Consider the following 20,831-nt stretch of genomic DNA (forward strand, 5'->3'; position numbering starts at 1 on the left):
TGTATTTGGGAAACCAATCACATCGATCTACCTGTACGTAGGCGGGCTGAGAGATGAAGAGTGGACATTTTAATTGTCTTTCCAAGACAAGTAAAGGACTCCATTTCTATTACAAAGCCATCTCGCCATCAAACTCTTCAACTCTCCTCCAAAACAAACTGTGCCACTGACTCGTTTGCTTTGGTCTGATTACGTGATCTTGCTGTGATCGGTCAGTTGCGGGCAGTGGTATTCTGATATGCCCCCGTTGGTGCTAGTGTTTTCCAGGATAGCATGTCACAGTTATAAAGGTGAAAAGTATCGGGGTTGTTTTTATTCTCTCACCCAGCAGTTTGGTCAAAGAAGTACTTTCTCTCCAACTGTTTCCTCTCCAGCTCTGCGAGGGACGCCACAGGGCCATAGTCCACGATGTCATCAAAAGTATTGCTTTGTCGATCGTTGATGTCAGACATGACCTGAAATGTGGTGTCAGATGGGTAACAGACTCCAACCAGCACCCAGTCATCTCTGGAGCAGAGAGTAGAAGAAAATCAGAAATCAGAATTCATCGTTTCCTGTCTGTGATGAAGCAGAGACACTCTGCTTTCACGTCACACACACAAACCGTTCTGGTGACTCACTTGTCAAAGTTAATGAGGGAGAGGACGACCTCTCTGGGTGCAGGTCCGCTCCAGTGCAGAGTGTAGCTCTTGCTCATCATCAGGATGGGCTGGTACTGCTGTGACAGCACCCCCTGGCTGTTGATCCCCCTCAGCACCAGAGGAGCTGTGGGGTATTCGTCTCTATTGATGGACAGAGTGAGACTGGGAGCTCCTTGCGTCTGGATGTACACCTGAACAAAACACCAGATGAGGAGTGACTGATACATTTATTCTATCAGAAAGGGCAAAAACCCAGAGTTGGAAAACCTGGGACCCTGTTTCCTCACCTGAGAATAGCGCCCGCTACAGATCACTCCGTTCCACTGGGACACGCTGACACAGGCGGGATGTCGAATCAGGTAGTTGTCTGCTCTGCCCACATAAGTGTCTTTGTAGCCTGTCACCGACCCATCCACATCATGGAAGATGGAGTTCTTGTCACCATCCATGTCATTCTCTTCGAACCACTGCCCAGGGCGCCCGAAAAACGTCCGCAGACTCACCTGAAAATATTATATGTGGAATGTATCATGAATGCCACCATACACATTTCTGCACAGTGTGAAAGAACGTGATTTGTTGACTCGTTAACAGTTAACTAATGTCATGAACCGTCCATCAGAGCTCAAACCCACCGTGAACACATTTCACTCCACATTGTGTGAAAGTGTGACCATCTAATCGTAAAAATTGAGTCCCTATGATACCCAATTGAAATTACCTCAGAAAATTTCAATTTACCAATAAAATATGAGGTTGTTTATGAATTCAATTCTTGCTTTATCAGTTTTTTCTAATAAGTTGATAAAGTATGAAACACTGAAGATAAACAGACAAATTGAATAGAGAACCAGGCTTATAACACATGAACCTACTAACCACTAGAGGGCATCAGTGTTTTCTTGTTTCACTAAAGCCTCTGTCCTTTCACTTCATCTGCTGACCTTCAGAAATGGCATCTGCTGAGTTCCTAAAGTACTACACAGCTTAAGTATTCACTGAAAACAAAACATGTGGTACAAAACAACAAAGAGAGAACTAACATGGATTAAAGAAGGCACATTTAGGAACCTTTTAACTTAAAGTTATCATGTAAATTCCAGTCCTAATGCTCCACAGAGAAACAGAGTGTTGACATTTGTGAATGATTATTGATCAATCATCCAATAATTAGATTTGATTACAACACACGTTGAACCAAGGGGGTATTTCCTGGATCACTGGTGCAGCACGCTAAGACAAAGGCAAATGTGCTTTGTATGTGAAACACTGGGTCTGAATAAGTTTGAAAGAATCTTATTATGTCATTGGTTATCACTGGTGATGTTCGGAGCCCTTTTCATTGGAAAAAAAAAATTTTAAATGCTCATTGCTCAGCCCTGATGAAATCTCAGTGCATACTTACAGTGCTGTGAAAGCTGAGCTGGGACATGTTGTTGCGTGGAGTGAGCTGCCAGGTGTTCTTCAGGCTGAATCCCACTGCGGTGGTATAACGCTCTGGCGTGGGGATAAAACTACGGAAGGTGCTTTGCATGAGTCGCACAGGACCATCATAGATCTGGAAGCCCCGGATTGGAAATGTCCTACAGAGGAGGAGGGATAACCCTTTACAAGGCAGGAAAACCAACAACAGTACATGTGTGTGGAGTAGATGGGTTACAGCACAGAGGGTCTGTGTGTGTGTTCACCCCTGATGGGTCAAAGCAGGAATTCTCCCTCAGGGGTGAATAAAAGTGTGTCCTCTTCCGTCTTTATAAAGACCAATGTGTGCTGTGACAATGCTGCTCATTAGTGTGTGAGGAAGAGAAAACAGTTTACACTAAAGTTTAAGCTAACTCATGTTGTACAACAGCTGCATGCATGAAAAAGTAAACTGGTGTTCTTGTAATAAGACAAAAATTGGGTTACTGAGAAAGTTTTCCTCAGTAACTCTAAATAGGTCCAATGAAAATCATTATATACTAGCTATGAGTAACACCTTATGGACTTGTATTAAAATAAATGATACATTTCTTGTCCCTGGAGAGAAAAGCAGCTGCTCTGGCAAAAACTGTGATGACAACAGACTGAGTCAGATGTCATCATGTGGTCACAAAGTCTAGAACAAGGCTATTAATCTGTGCACAAAGGCTGCGACCTTCCGCTTGTATAACATGTCTGTAATGAAACACAGGACAGGGAGAGTTGTGAGGAGATGAAGAGGACATACGGTTTGAATTCTGCCCTTGACTGAAATGTTCACTGTCTGGCAGGATGTCGTTTCTATAAACCTGCTAATGAGAATCCCACCAAAGACTCACAGTCTTCATCTTAAATCATTTCAACCACAGAAAGAAAATGAGTAGAGAACAGAGAATAGAGAATCCATACATGCTTAAATAATCAACATGTGACAATGAGTAATGCTTTTATAAGCAATGTCAGTGCTGCAAAAAGTCAGAAAACACACAACTTCCTTTCACAACTCCATAAAGCTAAGTGGCAGTTTCATGTGTCCATCTGCTGAAGCGCCTCTCTGGCTCGCTCTTCCTTGTTTGTTTTTCCCAGCAGCTTTTCTCTGCCAGCTCTTCTCACACCATTCCATGCATTTCATAAACAAAAAAGACTTCTTTTTCCCGTGTGCGCCCTCTCACCTGTTTCTAGGGAGAGTCCTCATCTTTCCATCTGGGCCTCCTAACCCCCAGTATTTATTCTGTCCTCCATTCGTCCCTCTGTTTCGGCTTTCACCCACAAAAAGAGACTGTTTCACTTCCTGACTGGAACCCTCGTCCTTCGGATAGCTGCCATCACTGGGGAAAAGGGCCATAAGAAAGTGTAAGACATTCTAAATGACCATCAATCATCATCTAATGTAGAATTTCTACAAGTGACACTTTGTTTCATTTTTTTCTATGTCTTTATTTGTCTATTTTTTTTTTATATATTTATAAGAATTTAAGAGGTTTTTTTCCCTTTATATCTCTATCTCGGCTTGGTTCCTCTTGTCCAGAACACTCTTTTGTATCTGCTCACTCTCTTATACAGTATATAACAATAACAATAATAATTTGAATTTGTTTAGATTATAGTAAAAATTAACATAAGTGCTGATGCTTCGGAATCTTTCATCAACTTGTGAGCACATACCTGGCAAACGACAGTCCCACTCCATTGTCTGCAAAGCTGTTCAGAGAATGCAATAAATAAACAAACAACAGTGGCACGAAATGTCTGTTTCTAATTTTTACTTTATGGCATTCTACAACACATTTCCCTTGCAGTCTCAGAGGAATTGCCTCTGCATGTTCACCATTCCAGTTCAACATCTCTATAGACACTGGGTGATAAGTCGCCTCACCCAGAGTTCTGGATAATGATGTCACCACCACGTATCCATGCTCCTAAGTCATTGTTCTTGTATGAGATTAGTGTGTCAATAACCGCAGCCATCCGGGGGAGGCTTGGGTCCGCATTCTGGTGAGGGCGGAATCTGAAAGAGAAAAAAGAGAAAATCAAATCCCTATTACTGACCAAAAGTATTCCCTGTGAAATACTATTGTATAAGAATGTGAAAACAGATTTGCGTGTCCACATCATCAGCAAGAAAAGTAAACACACAGGTTCAACTGATTTAAATAATGTTTTGGTGGGTTATGAATGATCAGTGTTGCTGAAAACCATCTGTAAACGCAACAGCCCCATTGTTGAACCCTGGAGTACACGACTCAATGCCTTCTACACTTTGCCCTGAAGGTAGTGGTAGAGTAGAGCGTATGGGTGTACAAATGCTTTTGGCCTAAGCTACATTCCATTCTCATTTTGTGTGTGTTCAGACTGGATTGCACAAGGAGTGTGTTTGTATGCTTTGGATAATCCGATGGACCAAAGTGGACAATTTAACCTGTTATAGTGACATCAAAGGAGGACAGGATCAAACTCATCAAGAAATAATTGCATTGAACAATTACAAGAACAGCTCTCTTTCTCTTTCTCTCTCTCTCTCTCAGCAATAATACTGAGCACATATTTTAACAGCTTCTCAGCAAACACGTTTTTTTCCATCTACTTGAGCTGTAGGGAGTAGGGTAGGGAGCTGCTGTGTGGGCACTATCTGCAAAACCTTATTTTCTCTGTCAACACAAATCCTGCCAGACCCACCACTAAAATGCAAATGTCGTCAAAATGCCATCCATCTCCCCCAGTCAATGGCTACATCGTAGAAGACATATGATATGGTGGGAAGCTATAAATAAATTCATTCACACAGGTATGGACAGCATGACTAAACAAATACATCAGTGAGCCACATATGGTTTCATATTTACGGCAAGACGCTTGCAGAGTGAAAATGTGGACTGTAGTTTCCTCAAAATGCACTGCAAACTAAAAGTACAAAGATGAACGGCATACACACCTGGCATTATTATCCAGACACAGGTATTCTCGGGGGTCAGCTGCGCTGGCATTGGTGGTTTTCACTCCTTTATCAATGAACAGCCCAGCCTGGGGAGGTGAAAGTGTGACTGCATTTCTCAAAACTGTGCATAGGACTTAAAAACCAGGCTCAGACCCATGTGTGTTGAACTGGCAAGACGACAAGTGTATTTTACAGTGAGGAACCACAGGCCATAATAAACATACTAAGTTTAAATCCATGGCCAACAGAGAGAATCAGTGTTGTACAGCATACTAAAAAAATGGAGAGGAAAGGAAAGCAGATTTGCTGTGAATCATTTATAATGTGTTTGGGCATGCGTCATAACATGTGGAGATTAGTTTGTGTGGGTGGAAACATGGAAGCCTTTACTAGGAGTTGATCCTGAGGTATGACTGAGGTATAGTCTTAAACCACAGGGCTCCTTCCTCTATGAGAGAGGCTGCTGTGGTCAACCTGGACAGAGAACTTACAGTTCACCTGCCTGACTTCTGTCACTGCACAACAGAGAGGGCTATTGTAGAGCCCCCTCATGTGCGTGTGTGCGCGTATGCCTCCACACGGCAGCAATCAACTGAGCGAGTACACAGTTACACGCAGCGCTTTTGCTAGTTAGCTATAAATATTATGTTTCTCTTGTCTTGATAAAACAGAGATGAAGCTGATTGATAGATGAGACACTGACGATACCTTAAAGTTTGAGTGAACACGGTTGTTGTAGAAAATCCCCAGGGGAGTGAGTTCTGCCTTTGTCTCTGGTACCAGCCCATGGGAGTCTCCGGTGGAGGAGCTGTGGAACACAAACCAAATACCGGCATCCTGGAACAAGAGGGAAATGTTTAGAAGTAAGATGACAATGCAAGATTGTGGATGGTACAGAGAGTTTTTTTCATTTTCTGGGCTCATCTGAACGTGATCGATCCAGGTGAAGGGCTTGAGTCACCAAAACAAAAGACTCATTTCCCAGCAGACCACAATGTTTAATGAAAAGAGACTCACATTAGGAATCCCCGCTTGAATTAGAGATCAGACATTGAAGACTCTGAAATCCTATTTTATTAAAAGGATTACTTTGTTATAGGTATGAACATGATTAAGCTTCATTCTGTGAAGGTCAAGAACACAAGAGGCAGCTTGGCTTTACTGGAGTTCAACAGGGAACTGATCTTTCAGTAATCCAGTTTTTATGAATCATTTGCAGAGTGATTTTAAACTGATTTTCTTACATAACACTGCTGTTATTACCTGTGAACCAGCAGCTGCATTGCTGATAAGGTTGTTGTTGGGGTTGGTGATCCAGAATGTTGAAACTGCCCTGGAAATCAAACACACAATTCAACAATTGTGACAACACAACAATACAATTGACAATACAGCAGCAACACAGTAGAAAGAGTAGAACATGTCATAAAATCAGACAATGGAATCAGTAGAAGTCGTTGCCCTGACAGCTCTGTCTATTCACACACATTTGTCTGACACGCTGACTCTCTGCAGTGTCTCTCCCATGGACACTATCCTGCACAGACTCCAGAGTCAGAGATTTTTTGTCGCAGGTGGTGTGAGTTTCTCTGTGTTGCTGTGGTTTTCAGACAATGGCCACTGAAGCTGAGCGGATATTTTGCATAAATCCACTTTGTTGGAATTAGAGCTGATATACATTAAACAGAACAACCCCCCCCTTTTTCACTCCTTAACAATGCTGCTACTTCAACAGACATATGTCAGGTGTTCTGTGGTGGGCAAAACCACTAAATTAATTCTACTGGGTGTATATCTCAAAAAACATTGAAGTCACCACTGACCCCGATAAATACAAGCTCCCTTCACATTTTCCTTCTGCTGCTGCCTGTCACAAATTTAGCATCTTATCTTATTGTTTACTTAAACCTCCTGTGACACCTCCTGTCAACACACAACCAGGTCAATCCCGACTTACATAAGGATTCAAAGTTGATTGCTACTTTAAGAAGTAATACTGCCCAAGGTGATTTCACCCTCAGGAACAATAAAGTCTATCTTCTCCTTGATAACAATACAGTTTTATTAGGTCCACGTCCTAAATTCTTGACCTGCCTGACGCCAGTAAAGACATTAGGACATTTATGTCATCCTCTATCTGTTGTGTGTTGTCATCTCTGGATACTGGAGCATAGCATGGTTCGTATCCCAATCTCTTACTTGCACTCTGTGCTGGGTGAAGGAGTGTACCCCGCGTAGACCTTGTCCTTAATGCTGAGGCAGAGGGTCTCATTGCGGTCAGTGGGCAGCAGAGACCCAGGGCGGGTGAGCAGGCCAAGGTTGTGGTAGAAAGTGTTGCGCTGCTCAATGCCGTCCTCAAGGAAGAAACAGTGGCCCAGTGTGTCATAGCCGATCGTGTTCTTTACCTGCTCAGAGAGAAAACAGAAGGATCTGGGAGAGGATTCTTACTTAATCCTTATTGGCAGAGGCAGATACGGTACATTGATGGTTGATGGTTCCATAATAGGTGATGGCCACAACCATCATATACAAAAACATCCTCACTTTTTCTTGAATACAGATCCTGATAGTGCTGATAAATCAGCTATACAGCTTAGTCCGAAGTGAACATCCAAACTGAGACTGACGAATGAATTAATGAAAACTATCCAAATGACACAAATAAATTAGTGTGCTTTTGTTCCATTTTTAGGAATCTTTCCCACACAGGAAACTTGTTTTCAGGACATGTGGGACACACCAGAGATAACTCATATGTTCTCTGTGCTGCTGGGAAACAACAGACAACAATGTTGTCTAAAATGCCATGTAAATTCCATTTCACAGGCCACAAACATACAGACATTGTGATGTGAACATGTGATTTTTGTAGTGTAATAAAAATGATCTATATCAAAAGTAGGAACATGTTATGAGGAACAAACATGTCGTCATAATCTTTAGTCATGTTTAAAGTGCTACTAACCAGCAAACCGTTGGTGGTGTGGATGGTAAGACAACGAGAGAAGGAGTGGTGGATGGAGAGTCCATCAACATACGTAGGCTCCCAGTAGCCTCCTTTCTGGTCAACATCCCCACACATGTGGAAGTGGAGGGGGGTAGCGACCTGTTTGTCCCTGCTGGCCCATGTTCTTCAGCTCAACATAGGACAGATGCACTGATGAGAAGTTACCAAAGATCTGGCGTTGTAGGAGAGGGACAGGAAAAGCAGAAGACAGTTACAACAGGTAATAATAATACATTTTATTTAAGGCGCCTTTCAAGGCACTCAAGTATGCCGTACAAGAATACAACAACAGGTACAACATATAAATTACACTGGCCGGGCTTTAAGTTTAGTTGGCTCAGAAGAAGTTAAAAAAGTAGAAAACGAGTGTTAATATAATTTCACACCTGGGTTTAGGGCCTGCCCAGGCCTGGCATACAGCTCGAAATACATGCATCCATGCATCTCCTGTCAGCACAGGATCGGATTTCACTTTTCTTTTCCATTAGCAGTGCCCAGCTAGTTTGTATATCTGCACTGACAGGTTATTTATCAGCCACACACAGAGTTAAAGTTGCTCTGGATTCATTCATGATCTGTTGAAAGTGATTGTGCAAGAGAGATCCACTGCTGTGTGAGACAGACTATATTTTAAATAGAATGCTGGAGCACTGCACTATCAATTAGTTCTTTACCCACAGCAAGGTGCCTGACTGATGGGATGCAGTAATACACACAATTCCATTTGCAAAGACCAAATACATGTGTTCGAAATCAAAAAGGAGAAGTCCAATACAGAATAAACAAACAAAAAAAGTAGATTGAATCAATTTCATCCACTATTCCCCAACTCAATTACCACGGGGAGCTGCAACCTGGACTGGTCACTGTCATTGACAGTGACTATTTCTTCTAGTAGATTTATGCAAACCAAATCACGACCATCACCCAAGACGTTTTTTAATACAAAGTATCTCTGTAGGTTTTTACAGCTTCACACATTGTGTAATCATTGTATAGTTATGCTAATGTTAATAATGATCTGTCAGTTCAACAAGAACGGAATGTATCTGCCCACACGTATGTAAACGGATGTAAGGTGAGTATAAAGTGCTTTCAGGTGGGTCAGGACATACTTGCAGTCACACCTCTGTTGGAATGTGGCAACATGTGACCAGACTACATCTACATCTGACATTCATCATGTAACGTTGAATCTATCCTGGGTGCAATCACACTTGTACTACACAGACTAATTGAGATCTGCTCAGAGTCTGAACACATCTTAATACCAGGTCTGAACAGGTTCTAATCATGTGTCAAAGGAATGTTGTCTAGATACCTAGAGTTCAGACTTGGACTATGCATGTGTTAGACACACAAAGAGGAGAAGGCCAGAAAGAATTGGAGTCTCAAAAGTAGTGGTATACGTCTCATTTACGTCTTACACATTTACGTCTCACATGACTGCAGAGATAGTGAACTTTAAAGAGGATACACTGCCAAAATGTAATACATACACACATGAACATGCATGAAGCAGTCTAAGCAAGGGCCTGCCCAATAATATGACAACACACACACCTTGATGTGGCCTCCGTAGGTGTCGTGGCTGTAGAACTGGCACACATTGTTTCCGTAGCAGGAGTTTTCCATCTCTCCATAGATGAGAATATTTCTTGAAAGCAAAGCCACTTCAGCACGCATGTCCACCCCGTCTATGATCTCTCCTACATGGCTGTATAAAGGCTTCCCTGAGCAGCACAAAGGTAGAATCTTTGTCATTTCCTAATTGGACAGACTGATGCTGTTCAAAAATGCAAAAGATGGAAGGAACACTTTTTCCATCTCATCCACATAAAGCAGAAGAGACACTATAATACACTATATGACAGAAATCACCAGCAAAAGTGTGTAAGTGTGGGAAAAGCAACCATTTTAATAGTATGCAACATTTCTACTTTCATATACTTTCATATTATTATACTATGTCTATGTAGGAAGAACAAAAATAAAACTGAAAGAGACAATAGCTGATCATAAATATACAATTCGTACTACAAATGAAGATTACCCTATGGCAAAACTTTACAAGTGGCACCACGGTTGCCACCCAAACTAACTTAAGGCTACAAGTATCGAAGTCACTGAAATGTCCAAAAGGGGAGGAGATAAATTAAAGAAACTGCTCCAAAGAGAAACGTTCTGTATCTTTAAATTAAAGGCCACTACATTTCCTTACTAACTTACTCCAAAATATAAGCTTTGTCAGAGAAAAGTCTTAAGTCTGTCCTTGAATAGAGAAAGAGAGCGTGTCGGCCTCCTGGACCCACCCCAACTGGAAGGTGGTTCCATAGGTGGCCTGGTACCTGGTAGCTGAACACTCTGCCTCCCATTGTGGTTTTAGAGATAGTACATGCTGCCAGCCCCATACAGGAAACAGGAATGGGTGCAGGAAACCAAACTCACCTTGTATTCTGACCTGCCTACTGGTACAGTGGGGGCAGGGCAGCAGCTCAAACTCCTCTGCTTGGTGCATGGAGTAATCTGTGCTGGCGACAACGACCTGATATCCTGGTTGCCAGGTCTGCTGGACTTCATCCTGCAGGTTCAGCACCACCTGATCCACAGCATCCACTTGAAAGCCAGAGATGGGGAAACCTGGGAGGAGTACATGACAACTGAAAAACACTTCACACTTCACTTCACAGGGAACAAAAGGCACAAGACAATTTGATGCAAAGTAAATCAGCACGTCTGAAAAGCAGCTGCTTTGTCATTTTTCACCATCAGTTCAACAAATTAAGATGAAAGTAGCATTCATACCCACTAACACAGAATTCTAAGGCACCTGGTATTGATTCCAAATCTCATTAAACTGGACAGACAAATTGGTCAGGACGAAGACTCAAATCTGGACTTGAGTCAAGCATTTCTTTCAAAAGAAATTTGAAATGTAAAAAGATCAGGGGAAGGGAGATATTTTGACACAATCCTGAATCAACTGTATGTGTTTCTGGAACAATTAAACACACCTATTATATATTACAGTGTAATGACACAATCTTTTCCATTTCACATTCCACAATGAACCTGAGTCACTGTTCAAATGTGTTTAACAAGGTGAGGCATGTATGGCTGCAATAAATAAACATGACAAAGTGTTTGTTATTGTTTCACCCAAACCACACAGCCACACACGCACACACAACTAATAACTGCCTCAATTTGCCATAATGACTTAGGCACAAAATTAGCAGCATTAGAATGTCACTTGTGGTCAGAGGATTCATCTGTCAAACATGTGACAGGTGACATGTGGTAAACCTCCTTCACACTGTCACCTCCCCCTTAAAAACATTTCACCTCAACATCTTCCATGGCACTGAACTCTACGACTGCACACAAACACATTAAATGTGAAACAAGCATTACCACGGTTGATCACTAAACTATTTGTCATACACTGAACATGTTTTGGGCTGATTCCATCTTTAAATGTTTCTCACCATTCCTCCACTCGCTGTATGCAGTGACTGAGAAGCCCACTCCATTCACCGTGGTGTAGTTGCGTCTGGCCAGAGCTCTTCCTCCAGTGTCATGGTTTTCATGTTCCCTAACATCCTCAGTGCAGGATGAGTTACCACCATCTACCACTGAGACCAGAGCCCATGCCTGTCTGGAATGAGCAGCGCAGGGAAAAGTGACAGATGAGTTATTTTCACACATGATCACATTTGCATAAAAACCCTACAAATAATCCTAATGCAATCCAAATGCAATCCAGTTTTAATCAGTAATAAGTTTCGTCAAATATGGTGCATCATGATCACAAATAATCTCAAGATCAGTTTCTGTCAACATTTCACATTTTTTACGTTTTATGCTTCAAGTATTTTTCCTGTATTTCTCAACTTTGACATGGGTAAATCTGACCCACACCATAATAGGAGGGCTGAGTGATAATTCAGTGATATGAAGTTGATGAGCTGGCTTTTCCGACTAAGAGGAAACACAACAGGATGAGCCACTGTTGTTCCATTGTTGTTGGTGAGGGTCAATCTGACGAGTGTGAATTTTCATTCAGTAGAGTGTGGGAAAAATAAAACATATTCAAAGTACATTTTCAAAGACAACTTTCCTTTGAACTTTCAAATTTGAAAAATATTCTAAATTTGGATTAATCATAATGTCGCTCCTTTTATTCCAGCATGATTAGCCCTGTATTGTCCTCGAATCAAAGCCCAAATATTTTGAAAACACAGATTTAAAAACTAATTTATTTCTGTGGCAGATGAGCAATATAGGCTGAGGAGAAATGTACCGATAGGGACACCAGTTTGCTGTCGGAGCACTATAAATACCAAGTATATGTCCAAATAATATGAATACATTGTTTTCTTAAACTGCTGCTACTTTGGACCACTGCAGTACAGTCGCTAAGTGTCAAGATTTGTGAAGAGAAACACAGCTGCTGAGGCTCTTAATGGGGTGTCTATGATATGATCACTAAATGCCATCATGCAGGGCTGGTGAGAGAATAGCAGTGCCATAACACTGTTTTAGAATATGTATTTCCTGGTTCAATGCTGCAAATGGCTGAAAACAGGGCTGGTGTACAGAAGAATCCAGGGACAGCTAAATATTTACCCGAAGGACTGTGCAGGAAGAAACAAACTGAAACATACATTCTAAATTAGTTTGTTGAGTTCAAGTGGTTAATAAAATGTATGAAATTAAAGATTAGTACATCTGTGTATCAAAGCACCTGGTGTAAAGCTGAGAAGGATAGAGGCTGAAACAATCAGAACAGAGAATCTTAAGGGTGTGGGTGGGGATAGGGATTGGGTGGAGGTTTGAGGGTGTATGACCTAAAAAAAGGCCGCTGTAACTGACAGACTTGGACATTTCTAATCTAATTTTATGTGAATGCTTGTTCAACCACATTAGTTGAATGACTCCAAACCAGAAGTGAAGCTTAAGAGGACAGTACTATTTTTGAGGTCACTGTTATTTATATATATAATATTTAACCATGAGCAGTGACCACTATGACCACCTTGCACACCGCATACAATTTTCTAGCCAAAAAAGTTTATCCCAGTGCCAAAAAACTGTGGATGTTTTGTTTCTATGACAACAAAATCTTTGGAAATATATTAATAGACAGCCACCAATTGTTTAGCGTTAGTTACTGTTTTGGGTATTTTTTTCACTACTGGCACCACATTTGTTCATGTCTAATCTGTTCTGACGGTTCAGTAGGACAGCTGTCCTTGGGTTTCTGTTAGATGGATCCTGGTTCCAGGCATACATCAGGTAAAACCAATCAGCTACTCCAGATGAGCATCATCTCTGTTCTAGTGACATAACTCTCCAGAGATGGACATACGCACTGGTGCTCATCAGGGAAAAATAAACCTCTGGTAACTACTGGAATGATTCCAGAGTGCCGAGTCTTATGGAAAATATCTCTTAAACCAAATTGGATGATTTTGAGTGAACTTAATCTGTCCCTAGTGAAGTCAGTGTCTCACAGGCACAATCACAGCTTGAACACATCATTTTGTAGATGAAAGAGTCCCTGGGTCATCTCACTGTGCACCCACAAGCAGGCAAACAGGATCCACCTGGGGACCGACTCGGCTCTGTCATTAACACCACGGCATGGTGCCCTTCCTGCTGGTGGAAAAAGAAGGCAGGGAGGACCCCCATCTGTCTGCTCAGAGGCTGTGGATATGCCAAATGTGTATGTTGGCGTTGGACAGAAAAAGGTGTGTTAAAATTAAAATGTGTGTACTTTTTCCTTCAGACACACCCTTTAGTTGTGGTATGTCATCATATTGACAACCTCATTGTCTGACCAGAGGTGAATGCAGTGCAGATCACAATACCGGTAATCGTTTGTGTGCCACTGCTCACCTGAGACAAAACATTCAAGAGAGAAGAAATCCGTGCAGCTGTGCCAGGAAAATGCTTGATGGCAGAGAAACATGTGAAGATGACATTGTCCTGTGCCCAGCCCTGTCCTTCCATCCGTTGGCAGGATAAACAACATGACATGACCCCTTCACAGGACTTGGGAGCAGACATTAAACAGTAAAAATTCCATGTGCTTACACTGGAAATTGAGCTTCCTGTGAGTGCCTCCCGATTGATGTTACTGTCACACACATTTTAAACAACACTAGTGAGACAAGCTGGACAAACCAAAGCAATTTTCCAAAGCCCTGTAAGCTAGAGGCATGTGGTTGTTCCAACAGACAGAGCAGCATCCTGCATTCTGACACATATGATGGTTTCAACTGAGGAGTGTCATACAACAGCCTTGGCAGAGTTCAGCACCATTCTAATTTAAGTTTAGAAAAATAAGCAAGTCAGTTTCTTTGAATGTCATGACAATGTTCCCTGTAGTTTGTTAACCAATGGGCTGAAATTAATCTTTCAGTGATTCAATTGCTTCAGTTTCATGAGCGAAAAAGACCAATATTTTTGGTGTGTGGGACAAACAAGAAAATTGACATGATTAGGAGATTGGGAAATGCTTGACATTTTCTTATTTTATTATTTTAAGCCATTTCTCGACCAAAAATAAGTCATTAAAGACCTACAGATTAATCAATGATAAAATCAACACTGACAATAGAACCAGCAGGTACTCTTAAAAATATCACACAGTCAAAAGTAACGTGACTTATATAAACAGCAAGCTGTCAAATGTCTTTCCTTCAACAACAGGCAAATCCACAGAAAGCTCAGTTAAAAATCCTTCGGTCCAATAAATGGTGACGGGATTAGAATAGTGTGTGTTTCATTACTTCACCGAAGCACACACACATTCACACACGAGAACGGTGTCGGATCCATTAAAACTGCTGTGCGGTCGATCTGAGTGTATTTGTGTGCGGACCTCTGTGTTGCGTTTCCACCCACACTCAGACGCGAAATGTGACACTGGAGAATCTGGCGTAGCACTTGGCTTAGCAGCGAACCGTGGACAAAACTAGAGCTACAAATATCAGAGTGAAAGGCTACACTTGAACTTTGTCCTTAAAGACACATGTCATGTCCACCTACAGTGTGATTTTTGTCACTTCATAGAAAAGAATGACCCCACTTGGACAGGATTACTATCAACACCAAGATTCTTGTATTTGAGAATATGCAGAAGCATGTCGTGCATCCACGAATTCTGGAATCTCCCTGACCGTAACTCCGTTATCCGGTGCCTGCTTCCTTTGCTCAAAAGTGCTCTGCCAGCAGAGATCCAGGAAAACAGGACAAGTAAAACCAAAGAATGATTCAAGGGAGAATCTCAAGTAAAACCACATTAAAGGAGGACATTTTTCCAAATAGTAAGGACCTGGAAAATAGTGTTTCTGTTTCAAGTATTTATGTGTCAATGTTGACTGGCTTGTTGAAACACATTAACCTTCTCTTTCAGTCCCTGGAGAGCATAGATAAAACAAAACACTGCCAGAAACGTGCAAAAGACAAAACATTCAACAGAAGGATAACTCTCCAAGAGCTGCCACACACTATGACTGCAAGCACCAGATGCAACTTGTATGCAGTTATGAAGATTTCTATTTGTTCTGATTACTGGTGATTTGTTTAGCATGAGGAGGACATTTCTAAGCATACAAGTTGGGTTCAGCCAGCACTGCTCCCAAAAGACGATCCATCCACACACGCACACACACACACGGAGACTTTTCACTTTAAATATGGACTTGCACAACAAATAATAGTACTGTGGCAATACTGTCCTCAGTATTCATTCTTCAATACCTGCAATGGCAGTTTTAGCATTCTTAAATGTCTGCAGTGGCAAGTTAAATTATCTACACTACTAACGTGACAATAAGTCACTTTGAGCTCAGGTGTATCTTACTCAGGTTCGGTAGCCTGGAGGATGTCGGTGTCATTAAGCAATACTAGTATTCCTATTTTCAGTAAATATTGTTTTGTCCTCTACTTTATTTTAAGTTGTTTTTATGATATGTTACCTCCTGTAAATTCTGCATGCTCAACTATATGTTTTTCCCATTAACACACTTACTATTTTTCTTACATGTGCTGTGACAGACAAAGGCTTATTGAATTTTATCTTCATGAACTGATACTGATATTTACCTGTATTTGAGATCGTGCACAAAGCTGCTGCCCAGCTTCTCTTTAATTGCCTTTTTGGTTTCATCCAGAAGACTTTTCACAGCTGAGTCTCCAACAGCCAGCGTGACGATACGACCCGCTGGCAGGGAGCGAAGCAGCTGGGTGAGCCGTTCACTGTCATTGCGGGACTCGTGTGTATCGTAGCGTTCAGAGAGCAGCACAGCAGCTGTGTCCTGATCCACCACACGCAGGTTGATGCCTCGGCTGAAGTTCCGCTGGAAGGCATAACCACCTGTGGTCAGACCTGAGGCTGGAATGCTTTGGGTCAGCAGAGACCAGGAAACTCTCTCAGTGCCATGTAGCTCCAGGGTTCCTCCACTCATGACACCGATGAACTTTCGGCCCAGACCGGGTACTTCAGGAACCTCCTTATTGTCAGAGCGACCCACAAGTGCAATGGTAGCACGAGAACGGTAGCGGCATTTGGGGGCGCCAATGTGAAGGGCGCCACCATCTTCTATTAGGATATGTTGCGTTCTCAAGGTTATGTTTTTGGAGCCGTCTGCATTGTCGGCAAAAACTACCTGTCCTGTGAAAGGTCAAAGAGGAAACATTTAAGTCCATGCATGCACTGTAGCCAGCAGTGTGAAGCACCACCGGTCTGCAGACCGGTACGTGGGTTATGTGTTACTGGGCCGCAAAAAAAAAAAAATTACATTACTTCATTTTTTTTCATTATCAGAGTCTGCAAGATACTTCATTTTGAAAAACTGCTGGATTCTCTCCTGTCTTTTGCACGTCTCTTCTGCTTGAAACATTTCATTGTGACAGTGAATTGAAGACCACAAACTTGCTGGAAAATGAGTCAACTAACATCGCTGCAGAGCTTTTTACTCAGAGGAAAAGACCGCGGGGGGAAGAGCAACCTAAAACTACAGAGAAAAATAAATTTAACATACAATACCAGGAGTCGCATTTGACATCCGGATTGATTGCTTCAGGTGATTCACATGTACCAACGCCGCTCCGCATAGTATGTTGAGACGAGCAAATGAGGCAGTGAAGCCTTCAAAACATATCGGCACCCGGCATTAAGACAAAACACAAGGAACTTCAGGTGTCACTGTCTGTCGTTACCCCCAGATGGGAGCATTTGGTTGAACAGAAATAGGTGCAGAGCTCCCACTGATACACTTCAGGTAGTCAGTGTTTTTTATGCCTTTTATACTTCTTTTCATATTATATGTATTATTAGATATTTGTTTTCATGCTGCTGGTATAGTTTTTTTATCCGCCGCACTGTGAAGAAAAAAAAAAGCCTCATATGAAACCAGTCTGTGGTGTAAAAAAAGCGGCTGGCTGCTGTAAAGTACTGTATTTGGGCTGGATCTGCTACGCTGTGTCACTGAACATGCTTAGAGAATGTGAATATGTTAGCTACTTGTTAACTCTTCATGCACTTACCTCCTGATCGGATGGTTAGTGACTGAAAAGTGGCAGAGGCATCTAATCTAAACAAGTCTCCCCCACTGACAACAACAGCCTTCTCTGGTTGGTGGCCTGGGTTCCAGTTACTCAGGGATGGATTGTGGTCTGGGCAATTCTCTGGAAAGTCAATGAGTACGTTAACAGATCAGAGAACTTCAAGTAAATATTAGAAACCAGGAGCCATCCATGCAGACTGTTAGCTAACAATATTCAATAGATATAACCATTAATACTGATTTGCAAAACGTTACCATCTAAATAGTCTCCACTTGTGAGACTCAGGACGAGTATGAGGGTGAAAAAGAAAGCTCCCATCGATATGCCAAAGCAGATCAGCGTGTTCTTTCTTTGACGGAGGCTCTGAGCTCTCTCCTTGCGCTGGTTCTCCTCAGACAGGCTGAAAGTGGCTTGCCGCTCCAGCTGTAGGCCATGAGGTTTTATTGGTGGAGGCGGTGGGGCTTTGGCAGGTGGTGGTGAGCGGACTGGAGCGACGCGCCCGGGAACGTAACCTGGAGACCTCTGATGGTTGCTGCTAGGGGGGGGCACAAAGACTGGGAAGCGGCTAGAGCCATCACTTGTCGGCATGGTATACGTGTCTGCTATCTAGAAAGGACAACAACAAGGAAGAAGGAAGGGGAAGTCAGAGGTGAAACATTCAAGGTTCATGTAAACAACTGAGTTACTGATGCTGTGTCTTTTTTTCAGGGTCAACAGAAAAGTAAGTATGTGGATCCAAATGAAACAATCTATGGCAAATATGTGAAGCATGTCAGGTCCATTCCATGAAGTTATTCAGTCTGGGTGCAAAATCACACATATGGAACAGAGAGGTTTTAATTAGGAATTAGGAATTTGATGCAAATTCAAATCCAATCGGCTAATACACGTTTAAAACAAAATTATTATGAACTTTGCACAAGCACAATTTTATGAATTAATCACTTATATTTTATCCTCCATAATGTAAACAGTTCCATCCATTAGACTATAGCTAAAACACCTCTGTCCTTTGCAATTTACATTAAATCATATGACTGTGTTGGTCAGAGAAAATGACAGTTGTGCTCCTTCACACCGGGTGGAACATCCACCAATTAGAATCCAAAATTAGCTCTTTATTGTACATGGTACATTGAATGGAGTCCTGGATGTTCTCTCACACCCAATGGCATGTCTTAAATAATTTTAACCATAATCATCACTTTTTGAAGCAACTGAATTGTGCTTAGTGCAATGACTGCTATGGGTCAGCAGCTGATAAAATATCTTGAGATAAGACCACAGAGAAAATGAATGAAGAGGAGGTTAGACAAAAGAGGTCCAGAGGAGGATGAAGACACTGAAAAACACCTATACAGTATAAAACATTGGGAGGCAAAGGGAGAAAATGCTCTGACTGAGGAAATGGGCCAATAAAAAGAAACGCCAACGAGTGATTCTGGAAGTCAGTCTTCAGTAGACTATTAACCTATTACTGAAAAATCTGTCAACTTGTCTGATAGCTGGTGTGGAAAGAGTTCCAATGCCTCCTTTGGTTCACAAAATGTTTTTGAATAATATTGGAATGCAACATTCCAAACACTGTGTTAAAACAGCCAAGACAGATGGCACCAATTACAGTAGGGAAGGGGTGCTCAGGGCTATAATCTGTGCTGCCTTCAAATCACACAAATGGAAAGAGCTCATGAGCTGCGCGCACGCACGCACACACACGTCATATAGGCTTTACCATACACACACCTGCACATACAAACATGGGACCAGAGGAAATGACGCTGCACAAAAAAGGCTGCAGTGGCACATTTCTTTCAGGCAAACAACCTGTACTGTAAACGTATCACTTGCTTCTATACGGCTTCATAAACAAAATGTCAGCAAGTTCAGAAGCTGACACCTTCGCTTCTGATTATTTTACAAGTGAATAACTATAACAACTGCCTGACAGTAGTTAATCCCAACCAAACAAATCCTTTTAGCATTCTTTAAGCATTCCTAAAGTCAACAGTTTGTATCAATCCCACAAACAAACATACAAGTTCCCGCTGTGTCAAAGACTGCTGGACAAAAACTCATTGAAAATAACTTGAAATTCAACACTGATTATCAAAAATAGGGCAGCACAAAACCACCCTTTTCATAATTGACTCATGTTTTTTTGACAACATCTGTATACCTATTGGAACCCAAAAATCGGTCCAACATTGTTCCTCAGAGTCAAAGCTGATAAGCAAAATTGTTTCAGTAACAATAAATTTACGTAAACTTAGTTTACCATGATTAGTAACAAGGAAAAGCGAGTAACCCTGACACTGGAGCTCCATTTTTTAGGGGAATTATTTTCACTACAAAAAATGTATTATACTAACAACTGCCACCTAGAACAGTGTTTTCATTGTAAAGAAGTGTTTGCAATATAAAACCAGCCTTCCACAATATCGCTGCCTCTTCCTCGACCGATGTTTAACCCCTCCACTAGATGAACCACCAGACAAAACTGAAACATCTTGGCAGGAAGAATTATCTTCTGCATATAAAGTGGCTTGACCATTGAACAATTTCAGATGTAATCTTATTACAGTTTATTTAAACTTATAAATTCCCATAAAGCTCAGCTGGAATGTGTTTGACAGAACGTAGCTTCTGGATGTCTGTGTCCTACATTAGTGGGAGTACAGTGATGGGATGATCCCTCCAGGCATCAGTCTTTATAACCTCGTCCAAAGTGATGTTTTTATTCACATTCCTCTCCGTAAAAAGGGGCCAAGCTCAACCTGCTGCCCTTTTTCTAACTATACTCACCTTCATCTTAACAGCTCTTCATGGATGAATTTCATGACGATCAGGGACTTTAATTTTTTTTTTTTTTTTTTTTTTATTTTGATTTTCACATTTTCCTGACATCCTAGCTACTGGATATCAAACAGATGTGTGTGAACACATGAGTCAAAGCTGGACTCACCATCAAACATTCCTGAGCAGTATAATCATCCTTTATCCTCAAAAAACATATTTGCAAAGTTGACTGAAAGTGACACAGATCTAACTCGACACGCATTGACTTGGACGAGGAATGGTTTCACGTGTATGAAAGAACATACTTTTTTTTTTTTAAACCCGATTTGATTACATTACGACAAAGAAAAGAAAAAAAATGTCTGTTGAAGAAAAGTCATATCAGACAGGAAGCTATGGTAATAGCTACTAG

The 20,831-nt window shown here is 41.6% G+C and overlaps 1 protein-coding gene across 1 annotated transcript; it reads right to left on the bottom strand.

The window, feature by feature from the left end:
* Positions 1-324: 324 nt before the first annotated feature.
* LOC144738798 (cell surface hyaluronidase-like) lies at positions 325-18,211 on the bottom strand (the record flags this gene model as incomplete). Its single annotated transcript, XM_078621798.1, is given in 19 exon segments — positions 325-507; positions 621-832; positions 929-1,144; positions 2,047-2,224; positions 3,275-3,430; positions 3,768-3,803; positions 3,979-4,110; positions 5,035-5,123; positions 5,746-5,874; positions 6,301-6,370; positions 7,237-7,442; positions 8,003-8,134; positions 8,136-8,216; positions 9,608-9,777; positions 10,493-10,684; positions 11,533-11,702; positions 16,160-16,727; positions 17,603-17,743; positions 17,878-18,211. Coding segments are annotated over 19 exon segments (3,395 nt in total), but the record flags the coding sequence as incomplete, so codon positions are not given.
* Positions 18,212-20,831: the final 2,620 nt, after the last annotated feature.

The sequence above is a fragment of the Lampetra planeri genome, unplaced genomic scaffold (genome assembly GCF_965212315.1).
Source record: "Lampetra planeri unplaced genomic scaffold, kcLamPlan1.2.h2 scaffold_1173, whole genome shotgun sequence".
NCBI classification, from domain to species: Eukaryota; Metazoa; Chordata; class Hyperoartia; order Petromyzontiformes; family Petromyzontidae; genus Lampetra; species Lampetra planeri.